General features: G+C 50.1%; 1 protein-coding gene across 2 annotated transcripts in view; it reads right to left on the minus strand.

Moving 5' to 3' along the window:
- Positions 1 to 23,385, minus strand: part of CACNA2D2 (calcium voltage-gated channel auxiliary subunit alpha2delta 2) — a 658,873-nt gene that overhangs the window by 70,148 nt on the left and 565,340 nt on the right. For both annotated transcript variants that reach the window (XM_044451244.1, XM_044451243.1), the window contains exon 14: positions 17,797 to 17,846. In XM_044451244.1, coding sequence (XP_044307179.1) covers positions 17,797 to 17,846 — 50 coding nt within the window. The remainder of the gene's footprint in view (positions 1 to 17,796; positions 17,847 to 23,385) is intronic.

Here is a 23,385-nt window from a genome sequence, read left to right on the forward strand (position 1 = left end):
TGGCCTTGGACAGAAAAACGGGTTCCCCCACATCCCTGTTCTAGGCCTTCAGGAGCACCACTGTGTAGGCTGGGATTTACAGAGGCTTTTGGATTTTTGTGCATTCATAGTATACCAACGCACAGCGATGTTTCAGCCTTCGCAAACAAGCTGTTATGTTGAATGTTTTGTCCTTCTTTGTTTTGAAAGCAGCTGAAGCCTTTCTGGGGATAGGTCATTCAGTATCCATCCTTTTTGTTAATTAACTTGGATTTTTAAAATGCCATCTGTTTTTTGTTCTATAGCGCTCCATGAGTGTTTATGTTAACAAAGGGGCTGGTGGTGGGATGAAAGGAAAACAAAAGCTGTTCACTGGATTTTTAACTGGTCAGTTCTGAAGAGCTACAGTTCTCCATGTTCAGTCAGAGAAGGCTTTATGGGGCCTGCCTGGCCCTGTGGAGAGATGGGCAAGCTCTTAAAGGGGCTGCCGAATGGAAGAGGGCAGTGTGCCACCAAGTGCAATAGGAATCAGCCAGCCAGTCTGCTGCTGTTTCCTGCAGGAACCTTAGAAGATGGCTGCGGGGTGAGAAGGGAATGGCCATGCTGGCCCAGCGGGACTCCTATTACAGGTCTCTAGGAGGTGCTCCCACCAAGGGGCAGCAGATGTTCCTCGCAGGGGGAAAGTTTTATTAGAATGCGCTCCATATGTACCACTGTACATATAATTATCTACAGTGCCCTGCAGCTCCCCATACTTCTCTCTTCTCATTCCAAAGATGCTTTCATCTTTAAACAGAGCAATATGCAGGCAGGGAAAGAACTGAAGAGGATGGTGGTTCAAAGCTGCAGAAAGGCACATTCCCTGGCTGATTCAGGAGTGACTGAGTCTCTGCCCAGGCATGTGGCTGAAGTCAATGAGGGTTGCAAACACCCATGTTTCTGTGCGTCCTCATATACCTTTTTGCATGCACACATATAACCATGTCATTTAACTTGCACACAGACATGTTCACATCCATCTACAAGAGCATGCCAGTATGAGAGTAGGCATTCATAGGGAAGCAAATGAGTTCATGTATACATTAAAATAGTTCAACGCTGAAGACAGATACCCTCATGAAATAATAAATGAGCACCCATACAAAAAATATGCTAATACATGGGGTTATATCAATGTGTCCAGGCAGTTAAGAGATCCATGCAGGTGACATCTTGACTGGTTTCACACAAAATAACAAGCCACCATGGTTTTTTAAAATCATTGCTCCTCTGTCATGTCATCTGACCCCAGGAGTGTTATTTCACCATGGTTTGTTTTATCCATGAAAACCATGACAGGAAACAATGATCTGTTGCATGGTTTCGGTTTACCACAATGTTTCTTGGGATGTCGGAATCCAGGAGCATAGTTTTATCATACGTGGTACTGAAATACACACAGCAGCAGGAGAAACGGGCCTCTCCATTCATCCAGTCTCTACGACCCATGTCTGCCTAGGAACTACGTGTTGTGTTTGCTTTGCTCCTACAGGCTCTGCAGGGTCCCCATTCCCCTCCAGCTGTTCTGTTTTTGTCCTGATTTCTGCCTGTTGTCTTCTAGCTGCAGAGAATCATGCAGCAGTGGCCTGTAGAACAACCTTGGAATTGGGCTCTTCCTTTATCGCTGTTTTCCCACTGCAGTTTTCTAGGATTCCACCTTTTTTGGTTTCTTGCAATGGATTTTAATGGAGCAGCATTGCCCTGCTGTCTTTAATGTGAACAGTTTCCGACTGAGTTTAGATGGCCTGCACACTGCACATTAAAAATCACCCTGTCCTAACTTCTCCCTTCATCAATACTACACCTCAAGAATATAAACTCATCCTGTCAGCAGGTCCCCCGCCCTCTGCTGAATCCACTGCACTGGTTCCCCAAAGCCCCCTTTGCGGCATTTTCTGGGATCTGTTGAGGCTTGTTGGTACTTGAAGGCCATGCCCCATAGAACAGCTTTGACCTTTCCTTACAGTTCTTTCCACTCTGTCATGCACAATGGACACTGGAGAGGATGCTAATATTAATTCCCTGCCAACCCATTCCTCCCAAGCCTCTGCTCGCTCTAAAGCTGTCTCTCTGCCATCCTTACTTTCTGAAACTGCATCTGCTAGAAAGAAGCAGTCCCATCACAGTGTCTGTTCCCATGTTCGGACTGAAAAAGAACTGGGTGCATTTATCAGTCTGTAGGCTAGTTGAGAGGCTCAGGAATACCCGAAGTCCATGTGGCATGGTGATCTTTTTCCATGGCTTTTAAAAATGGGGCTTCTCTCGTGCTTTCTTGGTGCAAGGATAAACTTCACACCCTCAAGAAGGGCAAAGAAGTCACTGCTCACGACAAGCAAGCTGCACCCCACCCCGCAAACCGTGCTACTCTTTGACAAACTGGCACGTATGCTGCTTAATCACAGGGACATGATAGCAGGTTACATGCTGGACATGGGATAGCTGGACATGGGATTGCTCCATCCCACCCTCAGAGAATCCATCTTTGCCCCATTCTCCACCCAGAGCCATCATCTCTCACTCAAGCCAGGCAGAGCCATGTCCTGCTAGGGCAAGCGCAGTGAGCACTGCTCTGAAGTGCAGCGCGCTGCCTGCCACCATCGCCAGCCCATCTGATGTGCCCCCATCCAAGAGGACCTGTCGCCTTGGCGCTTTGGGGGAACACCAGTCTGCCAGCCCATCCGCGGCTCCGCAGCTAGCAACCTGCTCCACTTGAGCAACTGGTTCTCCCATTGCTTATTCCTCCAGCACGAGCAGGCCTAGCTACACCTACATTGCCTCCGCAATGAGGCCTGGAGGGGCAGCACAGGGCCAGAAGGGGCTCCTTGAGGGGGGATGTGGGTGCTGTCTGAAGAGCAACATGATCCACTTTTCCCAGGTCTGAGCTGGAGGTTGAACAGGAAGGCATGGGCATCGCATGCCAGGCAGAAGAGCCTTGGAGAAGTGCCCTCAGAAGAGCCTCCTCTCACAAAGGCCTGGTGTGCCACACTTGTGTGGAACAAACAAACTAGAGATGGAGCGCTGGCCAGAGATCTCGTCACAGTGACCGAAATTGCAGGAGGAAGAACTTTTGAAGCCTTCTGGCACGTGAATGAACTGGAAAGCCAAAGATGAGCCACTAAGCAAGTGGCAACATGTCCAGCAGCATGTGTGCCTCTGCAAAGAGATGGCACGTCCACCTCCAATGCCATATATATGGCCCAAACTGAGGGAAGAAGCCAGCAGGCGGATGTCACTTGAATGCCCACAGCACCATTTCAACATGCCCGTCCTGCTGCTCCAGCACAGGCCCCATTCCAGCCAATGGGCCACCGCACTTGCCAGCTCCACTGCTCCCACTGGTGCTGGGCACTGGCCCCTCACTGATCCGAAATCCCAGGCCCGCCACCAGCTCCCACAGCAGCTCATCCCTGGACCACTGGTTGCCCCTCAGAGCTGTTTGGAAAGTTCTGCGCTTCTTCTTGCGGAAGCACCAGTGGGTGAGGAAGAAGATGTTTCTAGTACCAAGAGGAACCAGAAGTGCAGGTACCCATCCTGTGTGAGCCTGTGGGTGGCCAAGGAGGATCCTTGCCCTCCCAAAAAAACCTCTAGGAACCCATAGCGGGCCACCACATCGACCTCTCCTCAACCAGTCTTCACCTGCCTTCCGACTGCTCGCTCAGTGCTCTCTATTTGTCGATGCAGACGGCAAGCATCGTTCTTGTCTCTCCCACGTTTTGAAGCCATCTCTCTCCGTGAACTGGCAACCATCTATCTTTCCTTGGTTCTGAACATACAGAGTATAAGCAGTGTGGGAAATGCCTCTCTGCCATTCCTCTCTAGCAGTGACCGTGGAGCTGTCATCTCCCCTCGTAAGAGAAAGATCAGAAGATGGAAAATGAAATTGACATGTATGTGGCATAACGGGAGCTGCAGGGGTGGGAGTGGCTTTTACTGTAATCTTTCTGTTAGTGAGTTTCCTCTGAGTATTTTCCCATTGCTGTTCTTCTCTCCCACTCCTCTCTTATCCTCTTTAGTACCCCAATATGCCTCCTTCAGCATAGATACCTGCTTCTCTGTAGGTATTTTTTCAGAGAGAAAGAATGGTCTTGGTCTATGAGTCACGATTTACTCTCTGTTTCTCATCTCCTGAACAAAATGCGTATCACCAGCTGGTCTCTCTCTCCCCTTTTCCTAGAGGCGAAAAGACTGCTGTTAGGCCAACCTTGGCTGGCCAATAAAAGGTTGGCTTTGCGATACACAGTACGTAGGTAATATAAATGTTAGCAAAAGGCATCCATCAAGTTAAGGAGCCAATTAATTTTGGATTTTGTTCTGATTCCAAAATTAATTTCCCACCTTCATTCCTCACCAAACAGCCTCACCCTCAAGGAAGTTCATGCTGTTTGTAGACTGAAGGCTGGATGTTACTCAGCTGAATTACTTGATTGATCTGGAGTTGAACCACTGGACTGATGGAATTGCCACTTCCCCCTCTGACTGCTCCCCACCCCAAGGTCTCACAGTGTCTTCCCCCTAAACCAGAGGCGGACTTGCCAGCGCTTGGTTTGTCTCACAGCCTGTTGCCCTTGCAAATTCAGCTAAGCATACCAGCCCATTCCAGTATCTTCCTCCAGTTCACATTCAGAGTCTGAATGAGGTATCCACCTTGGAGTGCTGCATCTTGGGAGAGGCAGGCCCATTCCCTCTGGTGGGAATGTCTTTCTTCGGGAGACAACATTGTCCATGTCACGATGCCTAATCTGGGCGCCTTTCTCATGCCCCCTGAAAGAGTGCTGTGGTTTGGACAGCAATGAAAATGTCTAGCAGTGGACAAGGGTTTCGAGTTTTCGTATCCTAGTATCCGTTTGCGAGGGATACTGCTGCTATTGCCTCCTGTGTAAAACTGTAATGCCCACTAATGTCTAACATGCCCCAGGAAAGGAGCTCTGTTCCTCCCATCACACACACGGTCCTTCCGCCCTTCTTCCCCCACCCCTTCCCCTTCCCATTGTCCTCTGCCTGGCACTGCAGCATCCTGAGCCCTGAGCAAGGAGGAGAAATTTTTAAATGGCAAATTCTACCATACGTCCAGATGCACTTGGGATTACAATGCAAACAGCTCTGTAATGAAGATCCACCTGAGCATGGAAAATGGATGTTTCATCCAGAATCCACGGCCCATTTTCCAATCAGCATGCAGAGGGGCAGGAGAACAGAGCACCTCTCGGGGGAGACTGCGCATGGCAGGGACTTGTCCCTTCTCCAGCCAGCACCAGATTATGATGTTACATCTTTGGAGAAAGGGAGAGAGAGAGAGAGAAAACAGGACGGCTTCCTCAGTGGCTGAGCCACTAGCTGCAGGCAGGCATGCACTGTATGTGGCCTGCCGCTGGACCCCTCCTCATCAGGAGGCAGTGTGGAGTCCTGTGCAGGACACGGATGCTCAGCATGGTGCTTGCTGTCACACAGCCGTGTGCGTGTCCAGGGTCACCTCTGAGGAGACTGCTTCCAGCGCCAGGCCGGACAATCAGCACAAGGATGCTGTCACGCCAGGTCAGCTGAACCGAGGAAAAGCTCGGCGGTCACTCTTTACAACTGGCTTCCAACCTCAGCTCCCTTCCCCCAGTACCATCCGTAGAGTGGGCAAGACCACTGTGCAAAATCTTCCAAGGATGATGGCACACATGATCAATGAGCCGTACCTGGCAAATGTAAACAAGTAGGGGAACGAGATAAAAACACGAGAGGTTCCTGAAAGCTGGGACTCCTTGGGCAGTGGGTGGCGTGCATTCCAAGCACATGCAGGTTTTGGCCCAACAGGAGGGGTGAGAGGATAACAATGGAAGACTGTCGCACAGTGTGGAGCTCCAGGCACTGGTGGACTCCAGGGGGAAATTTCGAAATGTTTATGCTGAGTTTTCTGGGCAGAGTCACAAAATAGCAATCTTCTGGAATTCTTCCTTGGCTGATAAATCGGACAAAGGAGTTTTATTTCAATGCCTTCCTGCGTGTGTCAGCGGCAAGGCCGTATACCTGCTGGTCCTCGGTGACCAGGCTTCTGCTTTGCAACTGTGGCTCACGATGCCTTGCAATCCCCCAAACAGGATAGCTTTGCTACCACAGCTGCACCAGACTCCTTGCAGTCTTCCTGAATGGACTGCTTTTTCACTGGGATATTTTGGTCCATGTTAAAATAGGAATCACAGGGCCTTGTGGTATGGGATGTGGAGATTGTACCCATTAAGGGTGTGCATGAAGGATGCACTAGAGCCTACTGTGTGCATGTCTAGGAAGATTTGATATGTTCTGGAAAGACAGGTGGAAAGAAGAGCTGCCTTTCTTGCAGAGCAAATGGAATAGAAGGAAAAAGGAAGGGAGAACTGTCAGAAGAGCTGGCTATAGGTCTGGGGATGGGGAACCAAGGAACCACGTCTGACTTGGGGAACCAAGTCAGTGAAAAGCAACACAGAGGGGTGGACAGAAGCTTCCCAGGAGAGAAAGGAATGAAGGAGGGATGATGGAAAGGCAGAGCGTATTCAGTGCCTGGCTGTGAGTCAACATATGGAACATGCGTGGGACTGAAATCAGCGGCAGTGGATTCTGGAGCAGAACCTCTGCGGGAAAAGCATGAATAGCTGCTTCAAAAGGCTTCTTAGCCCAGGTGTGATAATAGGAAGAGGAAGTGGGGGATGATTGAAGGGAAAGGGTGCTGGAGGAGGGCACAGAGGGGGGACATGGGGTTGGCTTGCCAAGAGAGAGGCCTCTGTGGCTTGTTGTAAAGGCCGCAGGGAAGTGTGCTGGCAAATAGCACTTCACAACGGGGGTACAGAAGGCAATTACAAAGCAGCTACAGGCACAGTCCCAGAGATGGAGAGCGGAGCACAGCTGCAGGTATTTTATCTACAGAAAGGCCAAGGAGGGGGAAGCAGACTGGTGCATGCCCTGGGCTGGGACGGAGTCCAGCCTTGGTGGATTTTCGATAAGGGAAGGTGCGGTGAGTGGCGGGCGGGGGATCGGAGGTATTCAGGTGAAGATGCTTGCTGTGGACTAAGCAGAGAGAAAGAAGGTAAAGGCCCAAGGGGGCATGGGGGAATCAAAGTGCGAGCAGTGGTTCCTATGGGGAAAATCCATAAATTTTAAGACAGGCTGGGGAAGTGGGTATGGAAGGAAACTTTAGAACGGTAGTCAAGGGGGGGGGATCAGGAATACACACCCTGAGAACTCAGTGGCTTCACAAGACAGAGTGGGCTCCACATCAAGGGAGCAATGTGTATTGGGATGAGATTTTTGGGTGCAGTGGCTGTTGGGATATGGACTGACAGTGGGAGGCAGGAGTGGGGGAGAAGAATACCATAGTACTGAACAGCCACTTGATCATCTTTTGGGCAGATAGTGGTGTAAACTATGAATCTTGGCAACCACACGCTGTTGCTTGTGTTGTGTGCAAACCCACCGGTTGTATCTCCCCACACTGGCATCCATAACGACACCGACAGTTACTACCCAAACATATTGATTAGTGCATTCCTATCTGTCGGACCATTTATTTCCCTCGCCTGTAGGTTAAAATATTACGGAGGGTATGGACGGTACAACCTGGTACCTACAAACTGGGAGCCAAGACATGCGGCCACCAGGTAGGTTCACACATGCAGGCCCATCACTGGACAACTCCAACATCAAGTGACGTCCATGTGTGAGGCGATCAGCACAGGCCAAGGCCACAAAAAGAGGTTTCATCCTGCTTGGCACGACCTGGAGCAGCACTTTTCAGTGGGGCCGTTTGCACCTGCAGCTGAAGAGTCACTCAGTGACAAGGGACTCAGCAGTGGGACAGCAAGGGATGCCCAGGAGTGGAGAAATCCGTCTTAGGGTAGAGAAAGGCTCCACTGTTCTGCCTAAACGAAAGGATGCTCACAGAGTAGCTGAATAATCAGGCTACATTCCCACCTGGAGCTCATAAAAAGTGGGTGGGCTCCATTCTTAATTGGCCACATATTCTTCTGACTGAGCAGAAATCCTGATTAATGTGGGACTGGGAAGAAGCAGGGATGTCTCTGTCCTCCACAGGCACCAGCACATCAACCTTTCTCCTCGGCTGTGCCTACCCTACATGCAACCGTGTCTGGACAGCCATCCCATGACTTAATGTCAAGCCATGAAAGAGCTTTTTGGCCATACCTGCAGCCCCTTCATCCCTCTTTTTGCACGGGCAAGCAAACAAAAGAGGAAGCTGTTTAGTTTAGAGAAAAGGTGAGTTAGGGGAGATACAATTGGAGGCATACAAAACAATGCAGGGGACGGAGAAAGTGCTTAGGGAGATCTTTGCTCCCTCTGTCATAATATTAGAAGCTGGAATCTTCCCATGAGGCAGCTTGCAGGGAGCTTTGGAACAAATAATGCAGCACCTCTTCACAGACAGCAAAGTTAAACGGTGGGATTCAGTGACGCCAGGTAGTTGAGGCCAGCAATCTGGAGGGCTTGAAAGGAGGACTGATAAATTCACAGCAAAGAGGGCTATCTAGTCCTGGCAGTCATGCGCTACCTCCAGCATGGCTGGGGGGTGCTGCGTGTCCCACCTGTGTTTTCCCACAGGGAGCTGGACTAGATGGATCTAGTGGGCCCTTCCTAAGCCTGCCATTAGCTAGAGCTTTCCATTTTGTCCAGATTGGAAATTGGTGGTTAATATCTTTGGAGCAAGCCAGGATATGAAACCTGGCTTAATGCCCTGACTTGTTCTGTAGCCCTTAGCCATAATCTGCCAGTTCAGACAAACGGGAAGTTGTTATTGGTTTGTTTGCTCCCCCCGTGACAGGAGGAGTGAAGGGGCTGCATGCATCCTCCAATGCACCAGTGAAGCATCGCGAGCGTCTTAAGACTTGACCTGAGCATGAGCCAGCTATCAACTAAGTATTAAGCCTCTTGGGTTAAAAAAGAGACCCTGAAAGAGTATCTCAAATAGGTCTGTTCTCAGATGGTCTCCTGACTTCCACCCTGAAAAAGAGAAATGGGACATGAGACAAGTCTATCTGACAGCTCAAGACAAGGACTAGGTAACCTGTGGGTCTCCCTGTATGCACACACCTCTTTTTCCCCAGTCGGAACCTACAAAGGAGAGTCGCCTCCTTGAGACTGCTTTAGGTGAGTCGTGTGCATTACCAGAGACGGGGAACGGCAGTCCCCGAGAGCCCCCTGGACTGGCTCTGGCTGTGTGGGGAGCTGCTTATGCCTGTGCATCCATACCATGGGGCCCTCTGTCAAGCTCTTCCTTTGTAAGTGGGAGCCCTGTGCGCAGATACCCTGGCAGCACAGTAAGGCACAGCCAACTTGACTGCTGGAAGCGAAGGGCTATATCCAGTTGTACCTGAATGGCCCTGAAGAAGGATCCGTTTAGAAAATGCACCAAGCTGAATCACATTATTTTCTGTCCTGCCTTTTCTCTTGCATCAGTTCCTTATGATCTTTCCCTAAGTGACAGCATAGGAGGGGGTCCCTCCCAACGGCAGAAGAAAAATGGCGCTTCCTCTGCAGCCGCATTCCAACATGCAACAGGTGAGGGCTGAGACCGGGCGTTTGGCTTACGCTGCTGGGGAATATCCTCAGCAAGAGGGAGGAAGACAGAGGTGCTGGTCCCAGGCCAATGGGAGGCACTGGAACTGGGCTGGCTGAGCAGGGATTCTGGGCACTTTCAGATGGAGGTTCCCACTGCTACCCATCTTTTCCCCACTAGAGGATTCCTCCCTGGAGGAGGACTTGAAGTCCACAGTAACTGACAATGCTGAGGACCCAACCAGGAGGATCCTGAGCCCCCAGGCGAGACTGGTGAGAGTGCACTACGTGCCCACCAGGACGAAGGCAGCTCTGCTTCCGCGGCAGAGGTGGAACAGCTATCAAGCTCCCAGCATGAGGAGACCTGAGGAGGCAGGCCAAAGTCTCTTCACTTTGGACCCGGTGCATCTTATCTCTCTAGCACTGCCTCGGATGGAGCTCTCCAGATTAACTGGGACTGCCCTGGACCAAGGCTCTTGCTGGGCCCTTGTCGGCCATCCCAAGTGCCCCTGGAAGTGACCTTGGGCTGACTCGGACAATCTCTAGCTGAGCCCTCGCCAGCCATGTGCCCACACGGGCCTCTGCCCGAGGCGGCTTGCAGCTCGCCACCTGCCTGCCCCTAGACTGACCTGGACTCTGAGGACGGCCTGGGCTCCAGCTGCAGGCCATTAATCATCACCCAAGGCCCTCTGCAAGCCCAGCCTCTGTAAATGAGACACGTCCAGCCACAAGCACCAAGCACCTTTTCTGCTCTTTCCCTTCCAAGACTTTTTTGGTGGTAAGATAAAAAGTGCGGGCAGCTGCAGTGGGATGACACAGGAGGGTTTGACGCTGAGGATGACACTGCCGGGACCCCTGTAAAATTTTGTGAATGATGCAGAGCGATTGATTAATAGGAGTCTCCTCAGGAAGAGGTCCTTGGCAGCTGCTGCAGATTCCATTTTGGTACCTGTGATTAAAGTTTTAATCAAAAATCCTTTTTTCCCCTAAAGCTGAGGAATTACAGGGCTTGGGTTGCTTAACTCTTTTCCCTCCAGCTGCTTTCTCTCAGTGGTGGGGGAAGTTATAGGCAGATTTTGACTAGCGAAACAGCTGAAGGGCAGAGGAGTAAGCAGTCCCAGCCTTTAGTAAGCCCTTTGCTTAATTGGCAGCCTCCAACACACACACACACACACACACACACACACACACACACGCACGAAAGAAAGATATGATTGTGCCACTCGCATTATGCCAGGTCAGAAACGCTTCTCAAGGTGACACCAGGGACTTTCCAGAGAAGGGGCTGCAGTGCTGGGAGAACCCCAGCAGATGGCAGTCTTGCACTGCTCTATACTCTCCTCCATGCTAGGTGAAAAAGGCATCAGGGCCCATAGGGAAAGCTCCTGTCAAAACCCAGATTCGCGTCACCAGAAATAAATATTTAGTAATGAGCTATTAACCTTTACGGTTCCCTAAGGGGGAGTGGACATGCTAAATGCCCAGCTTCAAAACTGTGCAGGATCCTGCTGAGCTACACAGAACTGCATCTTGCCAGGATGCTCCAGGAGGCCAAAGGCTCCGAAGTGGCCTGGGCGCTGGCTGGGTCAGAAGGAGGCAACGGGCTGGGCAGGTGTGCCTCTGGGAAGAGCTGTGGGAAGGGGGGGGGGGGTGAATGCTCCAGGCCTGTGCTCAGCAGGTCTGACGCACACTGAGCATCAAGTTCATTGGTAAGACTCAGACTGGTCCAGGATGACCTATCTCAAATTTCATGTTTTCTGTTCTGCAAAGCCACACCCATGGTCTAATGTTAGCTCTCCCCCCCACCCCCACATTTGCACCCTAGCCATATTAGAACCATAGGAAGCACTACCAAATTCTGCACCCCAGACTCTCAACTGTGAAGCACACGGCCCCTTTCACTCTGCTATGATCCAGAACAGGCAGGGCGAGTGCTCCTGTCTTCCTGCTGGCACTTGGGTTCATACAGCTTTACTTGTCATGACAGTTCACAAGAGGCCTGCAGGCACTTCCAGATCAACAGATGTGAACTTGGGCCTTGCTTGGCTCTGCAGCCACGGGCCAGTGTGTGTCTTCTTTCTGCCCCGCTTCCTCGAGGTTTTCCTTCTCCTTTCCACTTCGCTCATTCTTCCTACGCATCCTCCGTTGCCTCCCTGCCTGCCTCTCCTTTGTTCTGCTGCTTTCTCAGCACTACCGACTCCTGCTACTTCTGCTCTTCCTTCCCAGGGGCTTCCTCTTTGATTGACTAGTTGCACTGCCTCTGTGGCACAGGAGCAGTGCAGCCCATCACTGCCAGAGTCTTCACCACCGGCACCCCACCACCCCGGGCACCGCAACCCTTCCAGGAGCAGCAGCGAGATCGGAAGGACCGCCCCCAAGGCCTTCTGCGCTTGCGAGGGCAGGCCAGAAGGGAGGGAGCAGCAGCACCTTCCTCCCCTCCCATTCCGAGGGGTGGGGTCTACTTGAAGAGCACGCCCTCCCATTGGAGGCAGTTCCCCACCTCTCTGCTAGGGGCATGCCCAGGAACCCCAATGCCCACTATGTTAGGGCTCCTAATGCCTCCTAATACGCCCATTTTGCTGATTCCACCACTGCAATCTGATACTGGAGAGACGCGGATTATGGCGTTTCCTGTGGGGACTGGGAGGATCTCCTCCTCCAAGGGGGGACCTGTCCCTCCATCTTTGGCGGAGGAGGACCAGACTATCCGACCACCCTTGAGACCCACCCTCAGGGACCAGAGGACTGCAGCCTTAACAGCTTTATGCCATTTACAAGGTTCAGAACAGGATGGCAAAGATGAGCAGGGGACTGGAAACAAAGCTCTGTGTGGTGAGGCTGAAAGAACAGGGCACGCTTAGGCCTGGGGAGAGGCAACATCGTAGCACTTTTCCAGGACTTGAAGGGCTGTCCAACAGAGAGGGGCCAGGACCTCTTCTCAGTCATGCCAGCATGCAGGGCACGGAATAATGGGCTCCGGTGACCAGAAGCCAGATGCTGGACGGACACCAGGAAACTCCCTGAGTAACACGGCAATGGAGCCAGTTGCCTAGGGAGGTGGCGAGCTTCTCCACAGTGGAGGCATCCAAGAGGCAGCTGGGCAGCCACCTGCTGGGGAGGCTTCACCCTGGAGTCTTGCACTGAGCAAGGCTGGGCCTGGCGGCCTCATGGGCTCCTTCCAAGGCAGACCGGGCTTTTCATCCTCACGTGCAAGTTGGCTGGACTAAGACTTAACCAAAGCCACCTAGTGATCAAAGGTTTGCATTTGAAACTCCACACCTAACACTTTAAGCGACTGCACAGTACTGGTGCTTAAAGCATGGCCTGAGCGTGGGCTTACTGTGGGAAAGGGGGGAGGCCCCGTCTCGGTCCTATCCCAGCCTGGCGTCTGAACACAGCCATGCTGCCCGAAGCGGCTATGATGCGCTTGCCATCTCCACCAGCTGCTCATCTTACACATTTTGAGTGGAAGGGAAACCTAACCAACTAGCACACCTGCACTCTCGCTGGCCCCTTCCTTCCGGTGCCCTTTTCCCCTGCCACCACAAAGGTCGTTAGTTCTGTGGCTGCTTCCACCAATCTGATGATAAAAGCCTCTGGGGCTTAGGGGTTTCCTTCTGATGGTATGGAGGTTGGTGATGCAGGATGGGTAACGCACAAGAGCCTTCAAAGTGTCAAAGAAGACAATTGTAATTGTTTGTGAAGAACAATGTTAACAGACAAACGTTTGCATGGATACATGCAAAACCATTATGAGCGATAGGGTAGTAAGACTACCATAGGTGAACTTAGCCAGCGAACCTCACTAGAATGTGTCCCTGTCTATCAGGCTTCCTTAGCTAAGCAGCATCCTAGTCTCTGGTCCAGATTCCTCTCAGCCAGTTCTTCAGGTCCAGCAGCTGCTGATCCTCCCTTCCCTCTTGGACTCTTTGCTTCCTTCTCTTTGCCTCTCTGCTCCTCTGCCTTTTCGCCTGAGGCTTTTATCTTTTAAAATTGGGTTTCCCTCTCCCCAACTCCAACTAACCAGGAGGGCAGTTTCTTGTTATTTTGACAAACTAAGTTTCTATTTCATGAGTTTAAAATGTTTTCCGCTTTCTCTTCCGCCAAACTTCTGTTGAACTATATAATCTTCTGGCTTCCAGGGCAAAATCCTTGATAGCTTCACTTTCTAACAAAACGTTTGATCTCTTAACTATTAACCTTTTGGCTGAAAGTGACCAGTGCACACACAACGTGCGCCAACACCTTAACCCCGTATTATCCCAGCACCAAAGTAAATAAAACATGGAGAGTAGTTTGGCTTCTTCAAAATGACACAGAGAAAGGGGGGCTCTACTTTCTCTCTTCCCAGGATCAGAGATTATGTCAGCTTGTTTTAATTCTCCCACCAGTCTACCTGACTGACTTTTATTAGAATGCTGCATGTATCAGTTGAGATCAAAAGGCGCCAAGAATCTAACAGCTGTTAAAAGCAACTTATAGTGGCTGTCATATGGGGCTAATATGCTGAACGTTTTCCATGTTAAAAGCAACAGCTCGTAAAGCTGCTTCTATAGCCAAGTTATATCAGCTAGATAGTCTGTGCATTCTCTTCCCAGACTTTGAGAAGCAAGGAGAAAGGGTCAGAAAAACAACAGAATTGAAAATAGGTTTAGGAAGAGATTAGGATAGAAAGTATGGATTGCTCACCTCCTGGAACAATTGACTGAATAGTTCTCAAACTATATCCAGTTGCACAGTGCATGTGCGACCCTCTCCACCGCCACGCAAGATGCTCTCTTTCCCTCCCTCTCCCCACCCCCGCCTGTGCCACCGCCCTTTCTCCCCATTTTCTCCTTGGCTTTTGGCTTGAAGATTTAGGCATCATTTGAATGGAAAGCTATTAGCTCTGCCTCGTCACCCCATTTTCAGGGCATTAATAACTCATCCCATGCTCCCTCTCTTGCACACCGTTTGTCGGCTCTAATAGCTTGATAGATTGGGCCGTTTGGCTTGCTCCTCTGCGTGCTGATTCAAGCACAAAGTTTTAATAATTAGCCCTATAAATACAAGTCCACAGAACAAGCATGGGAGTTTACTCCATTGACACGTCTGTGCAGGAACACCGGGTGGGCTTAGAGGTCAGGATACTAGCAGAGCTTTGTGTTCGAATTAGGGATGTAGGGGAATTCCATTTGGGGAAAGGAAATTTGACAGAGATTTCTGGCTTGGCTTTGTGAATTTCATTCTGTTCCCCACTGCCGGTTGGCTTGATTTGCAGCCATGGCGATCTTGCATGAGTGTGCATGATTGCAAGTTCGCCTAATGCGGCGCCCTGCAGAGACCTAGTGTCTTCCTGAAAACCTCTTGGTCAATTTAATCTGCTGCAAAGTTATTTCATTTAGCCTAGCAGAGCAGTATTTATCCCTCACATGAGAGGTGCCCAAGTTGAAGATGAAATCGACGTTCTCCGGAAGTTGTGGCATATGGCCCTGGAGGACTAAAAAAGTAGCATGTGGAAAGGATGAAACTGATTCCCTTTACGGGATGGGAGAGGTGGTGTTGCAATGGTGCGCATTTGTGCAAAATCACTAAAATATTTTAAAATTATGACACAATTTGCACAAATGTCAAGATCTCTCAAATTTGCACAAATTACTATTTGCACAAATGAACCTTTGGGCAAAAAGTAGGGCCAAGACTCATCTTTTCTTTTTTCTTTTTTGGTTTGGTCAAAGGCATCTTGGAAACCCCAGTACTTGGCAGGGAATTGGACCAGCTTGTGGGCTGTAACCAGGTTTACTTAGGCCAGCAACGTGTAATGCTGTAAGAGGAAGTCAACACCACCTTGTCCTGAAACCAAGAGCTCTTGCGATTGAGGAGAAACAGCCATGCCATTTCTGACAACAAGGGGGAAAGTGTTGCCCTGTTGCCAGATAAAACGGGATGGTTTCTCAATGGCTGAGAATTTCCAAGGTGAGACAGGTCACTTGGGTCACTGAGCCTGGTATTAGATTATAGCCTTTTATGGTTTCTGTCACCAGTGGGATTTTGAGGTTATACTGGGATATGTTATGAGTGGAGCCAGCTAGAGCTGGGGGTCAAACTAGATGGCCCGGGAGGCCCCTCCTGACCTGCTCTGTTTCTATGTTGGTTCTGGGTAATCAAATATCCTTAAAGTGACTGGATGTACCTGAGCTGAGCACAGCCGTGGCCTGAACAGCAGGCTTACTCAACCCATTAAGACTGGCACTTAGAGTCGGCTGGGTAGGAATTTGTAGAAGATGCCCAGCAAGGACTCTTTCTAGGCCTGCAGACCACAGTTTCCTGCTGCTACGGGATCTGAGCATCCTTTGGGACAGGAACTGATGCACTGACTGGACTTCCTGCAATAAAACGCCAACCTGCCTAGCGCCACTGCTTTTCTTCTCCAGGTTGCAGGCACTGCCATGTTTCCAGAGTCTAGCTGTTCAAGGGCCTGTGAGTTCTGCAGTGGCCAGAACGAAGAGGGTTGCGGCAAAGGGCAAGGTCCCCATGCTCTGAGTCACAGGTGACAGGATTTCGAGGCAACCGAGCAGACAAGAAGCAGGCAGGAGGGACAGAGTTCCCCAGGAGATGAAATACGGTGTCCGCAGCACTGTGGGCTTTGTCTCAGGACACAGGTTTGAAGGGGCACATCATGTTCTCTCATCCATGCCCAGTTATATTCTTGGTGTTCTGCCATAGTGATGCTCTCCTAACATCCAGAAATGCAAACAGGATTTTTTCTATAGGTAGCAGCCATGCCAAATTTTGACATTCTGAAGGCAGTGGAGCCCAGAGAAGCGGGCTAATGCTGGCCATGGCAAGCCCTCCACTGAATGCAGATTTAAGCCGAGGGCAGATCCGTTAATCAGGCAGCTCTGCTTTACTTATGGAAAGGCTTTTGCTGCCGTTGCGACACACGCAAATGAACACAGCACAATTCCCACTGTGCTGAATGCATGACCTTGCGTCATGCACAAATGCGACGGCGGAGGAAGGAGCAGGCGTTCAAGAGGTGATGTGTGCAGGGGAAGTGGTCTTTTGCTAAAATATCAACGACAACAACAAACCCTTCTTTTTCCAACTAGGCAGAGGAATGAAAGAGCAGATTTTTTTTTTTTAATGACGGTTCTTCCTGTCTTCTCACAAAGAGTCTTGGAGAGGGAGAAGCTGGTTGGGAAAGGCAAGGGGCACATTGCCGCCGCCACCGCCGCGCCACCACTTTCTTGCTGCCCAAGGGGTGAAGTAAGTGGGATTGGTGCCCCCATCCCCATTCACCAAAAACACTTCCCGAAAGCAAGTGCAGCCCTTCTCCTGACTTGCCTGAGTGTAAGTGCCAGTGAAATATTTTACTTCTGCGTAAGGCCACTGGAAAGGATGTGACTCTCTTCTGAGTGGACATGAATTCCAGCTAGTCGTTCCTTGGGGCACAGCACTGCATTTACTCTCTAGCAGACTGGGAGGGAGGGAGGGAGAGGCCATTGGAAGTGTGGGGAGGGCAAGGGAGGCTGGAAAGCAACCTAAGGTGCTCCTTCACTGCTTTTTTGCCAGGCCCCCAAAAGGACACTTCCTCTTTCCCACAGGCCCGCCAGTTTACTGAAGTCCCTCATCCCGGCTCTGCAAGTTCACTTCAGCACACATTGATATATGTGCACAAACTCACACCCCGCGCAGGGGAAAATGCAGCTTATAAGCAAGTTGTGCTATAAGTGGTCTGACAACATTCGGACTATAATGGCGGGTGTCACATAAAGAGAAAGGGTAGGGGTGAGCATCAGGAGACATACCAGTGAGTGAACATCCAGCCCAAAGTGTATGAAACATACATCCACACCTAGCCAGAAACAAGCTTTTCTGATTCTCATTTGCTCCATATTATGCAAAATGGCAGCTTGGATGGAGACAAAGGTCCTTTTAGGGTAGGAAAGAATGCATGCATGTCGAAAACGTGGGGTTGGATCCAGACCTGTGCTCTGCTGACTTGGAGAAAGCGTGTGCAGTGGCCACCGGCTTTGATTTCCCCTCCTCCCTGCAGCCCGCAGGGCCATGTCCCAGACTGGTCTGGGGGGAAGAGGGCTCTCTACAGAAATGGCTTCAAAGGGACTGGGAGGAAACGGCTATCTGGTCTCCTTCCTCTGGTCGGAAGCTGCCGCTGTGTCCTAGTTACCTCTTCAAATGGAAGGAGCTCTTCCATTCTTGGAGAGCAAGTCTGGATCAAACCCAGAGTGTTCTTCTTTCTTTTCTTACCTGTGTGTTGATTCGGATGGCCCCAATGGAGGGAATTTCAAAGTAATAACCTTTGAAAACAAGAAACAAGAATTAAAGTGGTGCAGTGAACTTCGGGGATGCATTTCAGCATGGCTGCCCTTATGCCACTTTCAGCACTAGGCCCCTGCTGTTCATCCAGCCAGATTCAGATGCTGCTGGCCACAATCTGCAAAGCGAGTTCAGGGAGAGCATGCCCACTGATTTTAGTAGCCTAAAGCGTGGACTGTATTCTTGCATATACAGCCTCCTGTTTCAAACCTCAACACCCATTAGCAGAGGCCCAGCGAATGCAGCTAGAACTACTTCTACAACATGTATTATGCTTTTTTGTAAGAGCCAGAAGAAAGGGGTGTGGAGATGAAAGCAAGAGGGGAAGTGTTATTAAGGCAACACCATCCATACACGCAACTTAGCAAGAAAAACAGATTCCTGCCTTGAGGAACTTGAAATCTAAATATCAGTAGTGAGGAGACAACAAAGGGGAAGCAAATTCAGGTAACAAAAAGGAGGACGGGGACTGAGAAGACGAGAAAGAAGCAAAGCGGATAACATGTCGACACATTTTGGGAAACTTACTTAGGTTTCATTTCAGTTGGGGATGAGGTTAAAGCTTTGGGATTTGAGGAGGAAGGACTGCAGGGAAGAGAGGCAGGACCACGTGGGCAATTCTGGGAGGGATTTCTAAGCATGAGAAGACAGGAAGAAAGAAGGGCAATGTCGCTGGTGAGAACAGGAGGTAAAGTGTCTGGGAATTGTTGCACTGGAAGATGGGAGGTCCCAGGAGACTGGACAAGCACCTGTGACACAGCCTGGTAAAGATGAGGAGAGCTCATACTTTTGGGCTTTCCTTAGAAGACGCAGATGAGAAGGATACACTGGAAATGCTGCAGGAAGGTACTGAAAAGAAAGAGGCATTGCCATACACAGCAAGTAACCCACATAAATAATGCAATTATTTAGTTTATACAATCACAATTATTTTAAATAATTGCCATCATTTTATTTTTATAGATGAACTCTAATGGGAACCACTTAGGGCTCAATGCCATAATCATGAGGCTTGTAAGCCTCTGAACTCAGATGAGTTCACCAAGGACTTCAGGCCAGTCACTGACTCTCAGCCTGAACAACCTCCCCGGGTTGTTTGAAAGATAACATGCAGAGGAGGGTTATGCAAGCCGTTCGGGGTTCCTTGCAAAAATGGAATAAAAGCGGGACATTGCTGTGAGCAGGGCTTTCTTCCCTTCACTTATTCCAAACAGCAGACCCTACCTTTGCAAATGTTCTTTATTCACCAAAGTATATTCAGTAAACACAATCACTTCAAAAGAATCTCTGAGCATGCAAAAAGCGGTTCATTGACCCCAGTCTAAGGACTACATCTGGAAACCCTCCTGAACATGTCAGGCCCAGGGGGAAGCGAGCACCTCCTTTCCCTGCTAGCCGCCCTCTTCTCCCACAGCCGTGCCCTGGGGTCATCACACCAGTTTTGTTGGGCACTGAGCTCCTCTCTCACGCACAGCCTGACAGCTCTACCTCGTGGTTCTTTCCAGAGCCTGCCTGAGTGCTTGAGGGGATGGCCTTGAATAAGCCCCTCCGCTCCTCTCATTTCAAAGTCCGGAGTCCCACATTCCCAGGATTTCTCCTTTCATGCCTCCAGAGTGACACAAGCTGGGAATGTGCACCAAGGACAGCTGCCCCTCTCATTCCCAACAGATGAAGTAAAACCCCTCGAACAAATCTAAAGCCAGCGAGGGACCCACAGCAGCCACAGCGAGAACCCGCTTTTCACGGGAGTTGGTCACCCCACCCAGGCCATCTCCAGCCCACTTCTCTCTCTTGCTCCCTCTCCCAGCCAGAGGCCTGGTTTCTTTTGCAAGCAGAAATGGAACATGCATTCGGCAGCAGGGGCCAACCCCACGGAGATGCGCTGCAGCTGCTGCCCAGGATGGCTTCACCAACCTCCTGCATCTCTCCAAGAGGAAGATTGCAGGCCGGGAGGAGTATGAGGCAGGCTAGAGAGCGGCAGGAACAGCCTGATAACGGCAGTCTGCTTAGCACCCGACGCTCTCAAAGCAACGTCTGTGGCTCTCTCCAGCAATCCGTGGCACCCGTCCATCGAGCGCATTAGCCGACTACTCTGCCCAGTACAACTATCAGCCCATCTACAGCATCTGTGAACCGAGCTGCCTGCAGAGCAATCAATCACTCAGCAGCATCTGCCGATTTAGTGACCATATCTGTTTAGATGTCCCCATACGAACTCTGGAGTTATATATGACATTTTTATCTGTTTCTTTCCGGCACTCTTCATTTTCAGCTAATTCATCAGGAATAAGTGACTTGGTTTGCCATTATGTTCATTTAATTTTGTAGATAGGGAAACTGAGATATTAACTGCCATCGAGTGCCAAATGAAAGCTGATCTAGTAAGATGTGGCAATCTCTCCCCCACAATTCCTGTTCAGGCAGCAGATTTAATTAACAACCCAGGAAAAGTTGGGCCACCCAGCGAGTCAGAAGGGCTTGTATTGGCACGTGCCTTCTTGAGATAGCCACTTGCCTGTACGTGGCTCGGGCTTCCTCTGGTCCCAGCCCACACTGTGCTGCTAGGGCTGCAGAAAGACCACCTTGAGCTGAGCTGCTCTGGCATGTAAAGGGCTGCATGGCGAGAAAGCCTTGCAAACACCCAAGTGGTGCTGTCTGCAAGAAAAGCGAGTCCTTCCTTGGGTCCTGACCCAGCCAGTACCGCTCCCGAGCATCAGCTCAGTGCCCGTGGTACGGTGAGCACGGGAGAGAAGACCATCGTGCAGTCTGGAAGGGTCACAGGGAACAAAGATGGGGGAGATGCCTCGGATGGGGTGAGAAGCCTTGGATGGCTCTGGCCAGGCTGTCTCATGGCATGGTGCATCTCGCCCTACCCCAGGGGCGTTCTGAAGGCTCAGATCAAATGGGACAGGGCAATCATAAGAGAATGACCCACATCAGCACCCAAACAGGAGGGGGATGATGGAATGGCTCCGTCTAACCCACGTGTTCCAGCTTTCAGATGCTGCTGGGATGATCTGGGATTCAACCATAGGAAGCTGCAATCGTGCCACTCCAACAATGCATCGCTACAGGAAACGGCACTGGCTCGAATCACATGAAGAGGGCCACTCCCTTCCTTGGCTTTTCTAGGCATGGCCAACTGCTTTGAGGGCTGGTGGCAACCAAGTACTGGCCATTTCTTTCTGAGAGAGCAGCTTGTGGTGAGGAATAGCTTGGCTGTTTGCGGGCAATCAAAGGAAGAGAGCATGAGGTTTTGCATCTGAACGGCGGGGCCGATCTCAAGGGGACTGAAGGCAGACTGTGGCTGCTACCGCACTGGGGATGGAGCGCTAGAAGCCACTGGGACTCCACAGGGAAGCGTGTCCACTCCTCCTTGCTCACTGTGTAGCTACGAAAGAAAAACACCCTCGCTTGGTGAGGATTCTCTCCTCACATGAAAGGCTGTTCAGGGAACTTCCTGGGGATCAGGGAAGAGGGGAGCTTGGACTTCTATGAACTGACCCCTGCTTGCAAGAAAGCGTCCTTACGCTGCCTCATCCCTGGCATTTCAAAAGGCATCCAGAGGATGCGAGGGAAGGCTCCCAGATGAGGCTTGCACAGCACCTCTCTCATTCACACCATTTATGGCGGACCCAGAGATTGTAACTCTCCCGCATCTCCCTGCTGCTTCTTCCATCTTCTTTCTTACCACAGAAAACCCTGTAAGGAGGAAGACACAGAAGAGTTGCCTTTGACTGGCAGTGCTGGGAGCCCTTTGCCTGGAAGCACCAAAAGTTGTGTGTGTGTGTGATCGAGAAAGCCTGACCCCGTTTCTGCTGCTTTCACCAAGAGAAAATCTCCCCACTCAAAGTTGAGATGCCTGTCCTAGAACTCCTGCCGAACATGCTCATTTTTGTACCTCATTCAACAATCCAACGCGCGTCCTCTCTATTCTTGCTGATCAACTCAAGGCAGCACCGGCAACAGCTAACAGTGGGACATCCCCCTTGTGCTGCCTAAGCTCATTTCTCTGTTTCGGGAGCTCCTGCTGTTCTGAGTGGAAGTCCTTCCCCTGCAATGCCACTTCTGCTCTCCAGCGCCTTTGATGTCAGCAGCAGAGGCCTGGGGGACTAGCAGCATGATATGACAAAGCTCTCAAGAAACAAAGCTCTTCCTCCTCATGCCATTCAGAACAAAAGGAAAGAGAAGTTGAGAACATAACCTTAGGAAGAAATGGGCAGGCTACCAAGTAAGGCCCCAAAGAGTTACTGGGGAAATGGAAAGAGGCAACTGGGAGCTGTGGTTGGGTCAAATACTTGCCAGAGCCTAAAAGTAAAAACAACAACAAAGTCAAAAGGAGCTTGCTAGTTAAAATAGCTGCCAAAAGCTTTGTCTTTTTAAGGAGCTTTCAGTCATTAACTAGATGTTATATACAATTATTTTCTGGTGAAGATTTTGCTTTATTTTTAAAAGAAAATCAGCTTTGGGAGACAAATTTGAACAAATGAGCTGCATTTAAGAGGAGAAACAAATATCAGCAATCCAGTGGGTGGTGGGTGGGAGCAGAAGCAACTGGTGGGGGAATTTTGAATAGAAAGGTTGCTTGATAGTACACTTCTATCCCCTTCCCCACACATTTTCTGATCAAAATCTTTGCCTCCCAGAGCTGCTTTTCATTTCTAAAAAAGGTACCCTTATTTTGGGGCTTCAACACATGTCTCTGCATGTAATGATGAGTTTAACTCTTGCCACATGCCCCGAGAACTGAAGGTCTTGGCATTCAGGTCTTCCAGGAAATCATCTTAATCTAAAGGCCCTGTCGACTGATCCCAGATGGGTCTGACTAGAATCACTCAGTGGAGGCATTGCATGCATGCTCAAGTGGGACAAATCCCAGATGTGTAGCCATTTGGGGCATTGGTTCCATAGCAAAACAGACAAACAAACTAACAAGAGTCTGGAGGCACACTGTAAGAAACTAGCAATTTTATTGCGGCAGGATCAAAGAATCATAGAGTATGGAACAGTAGAGCTGGAAAGGGCCAAAGGGCCATCAGGTCCAATAGCCTGCTCAGTGCGGGACTCCAAATTAAACCATCCCTCTCAGATGCATCTTGAATGCCTCCAATGTGGGAGACCCCACAACCTCCCTACTGTTGTACTGCTCTGACAGTGAGATGATGATGATGATGATGATGATTTGGCGGTATCTGGCTGGACTCTGGCTTCCTGTAATTTGAGTCCATTATTCCATGTCCTGTACTCTGGGATGACTGAGAAGCCTTCCTCTTTGTGACAGCCTTTCAGGTACTTGTAGAGTGCTATCATATTTCCTCTCAGTTTTCTTTTTTTGAGGCTAAATATGCCCAGGTCTTTCAATCTCTCTTCATAAGGCTTTGTTTCTAGTCCCTGAATCATCCTTGTTGTCCTCTTCTGAACCCTTTTCAGCTTGTCTGCATCTTTCTTTTAGTTAGTTTGCTAATCAGCACTTTGGAGCACTTTGCTAATTAGCATGGAGCACTTTGTCAAAAACTTTGC

This window comes from Varanus komodoensis, unplaced genomic scaffold (assembly GCF_004798865.1).
Source record: "Varanus komodoensis strain SLA01 unplaced genomic scaffold, ASM479886v1 scaffold6_2, whole genome shotgun sequence".
NCBI lineage: Eukaryota > Metazoa > Chordata > Lepidosauria > Squamata > Varanidae > Varanus > Varanus komodoensis.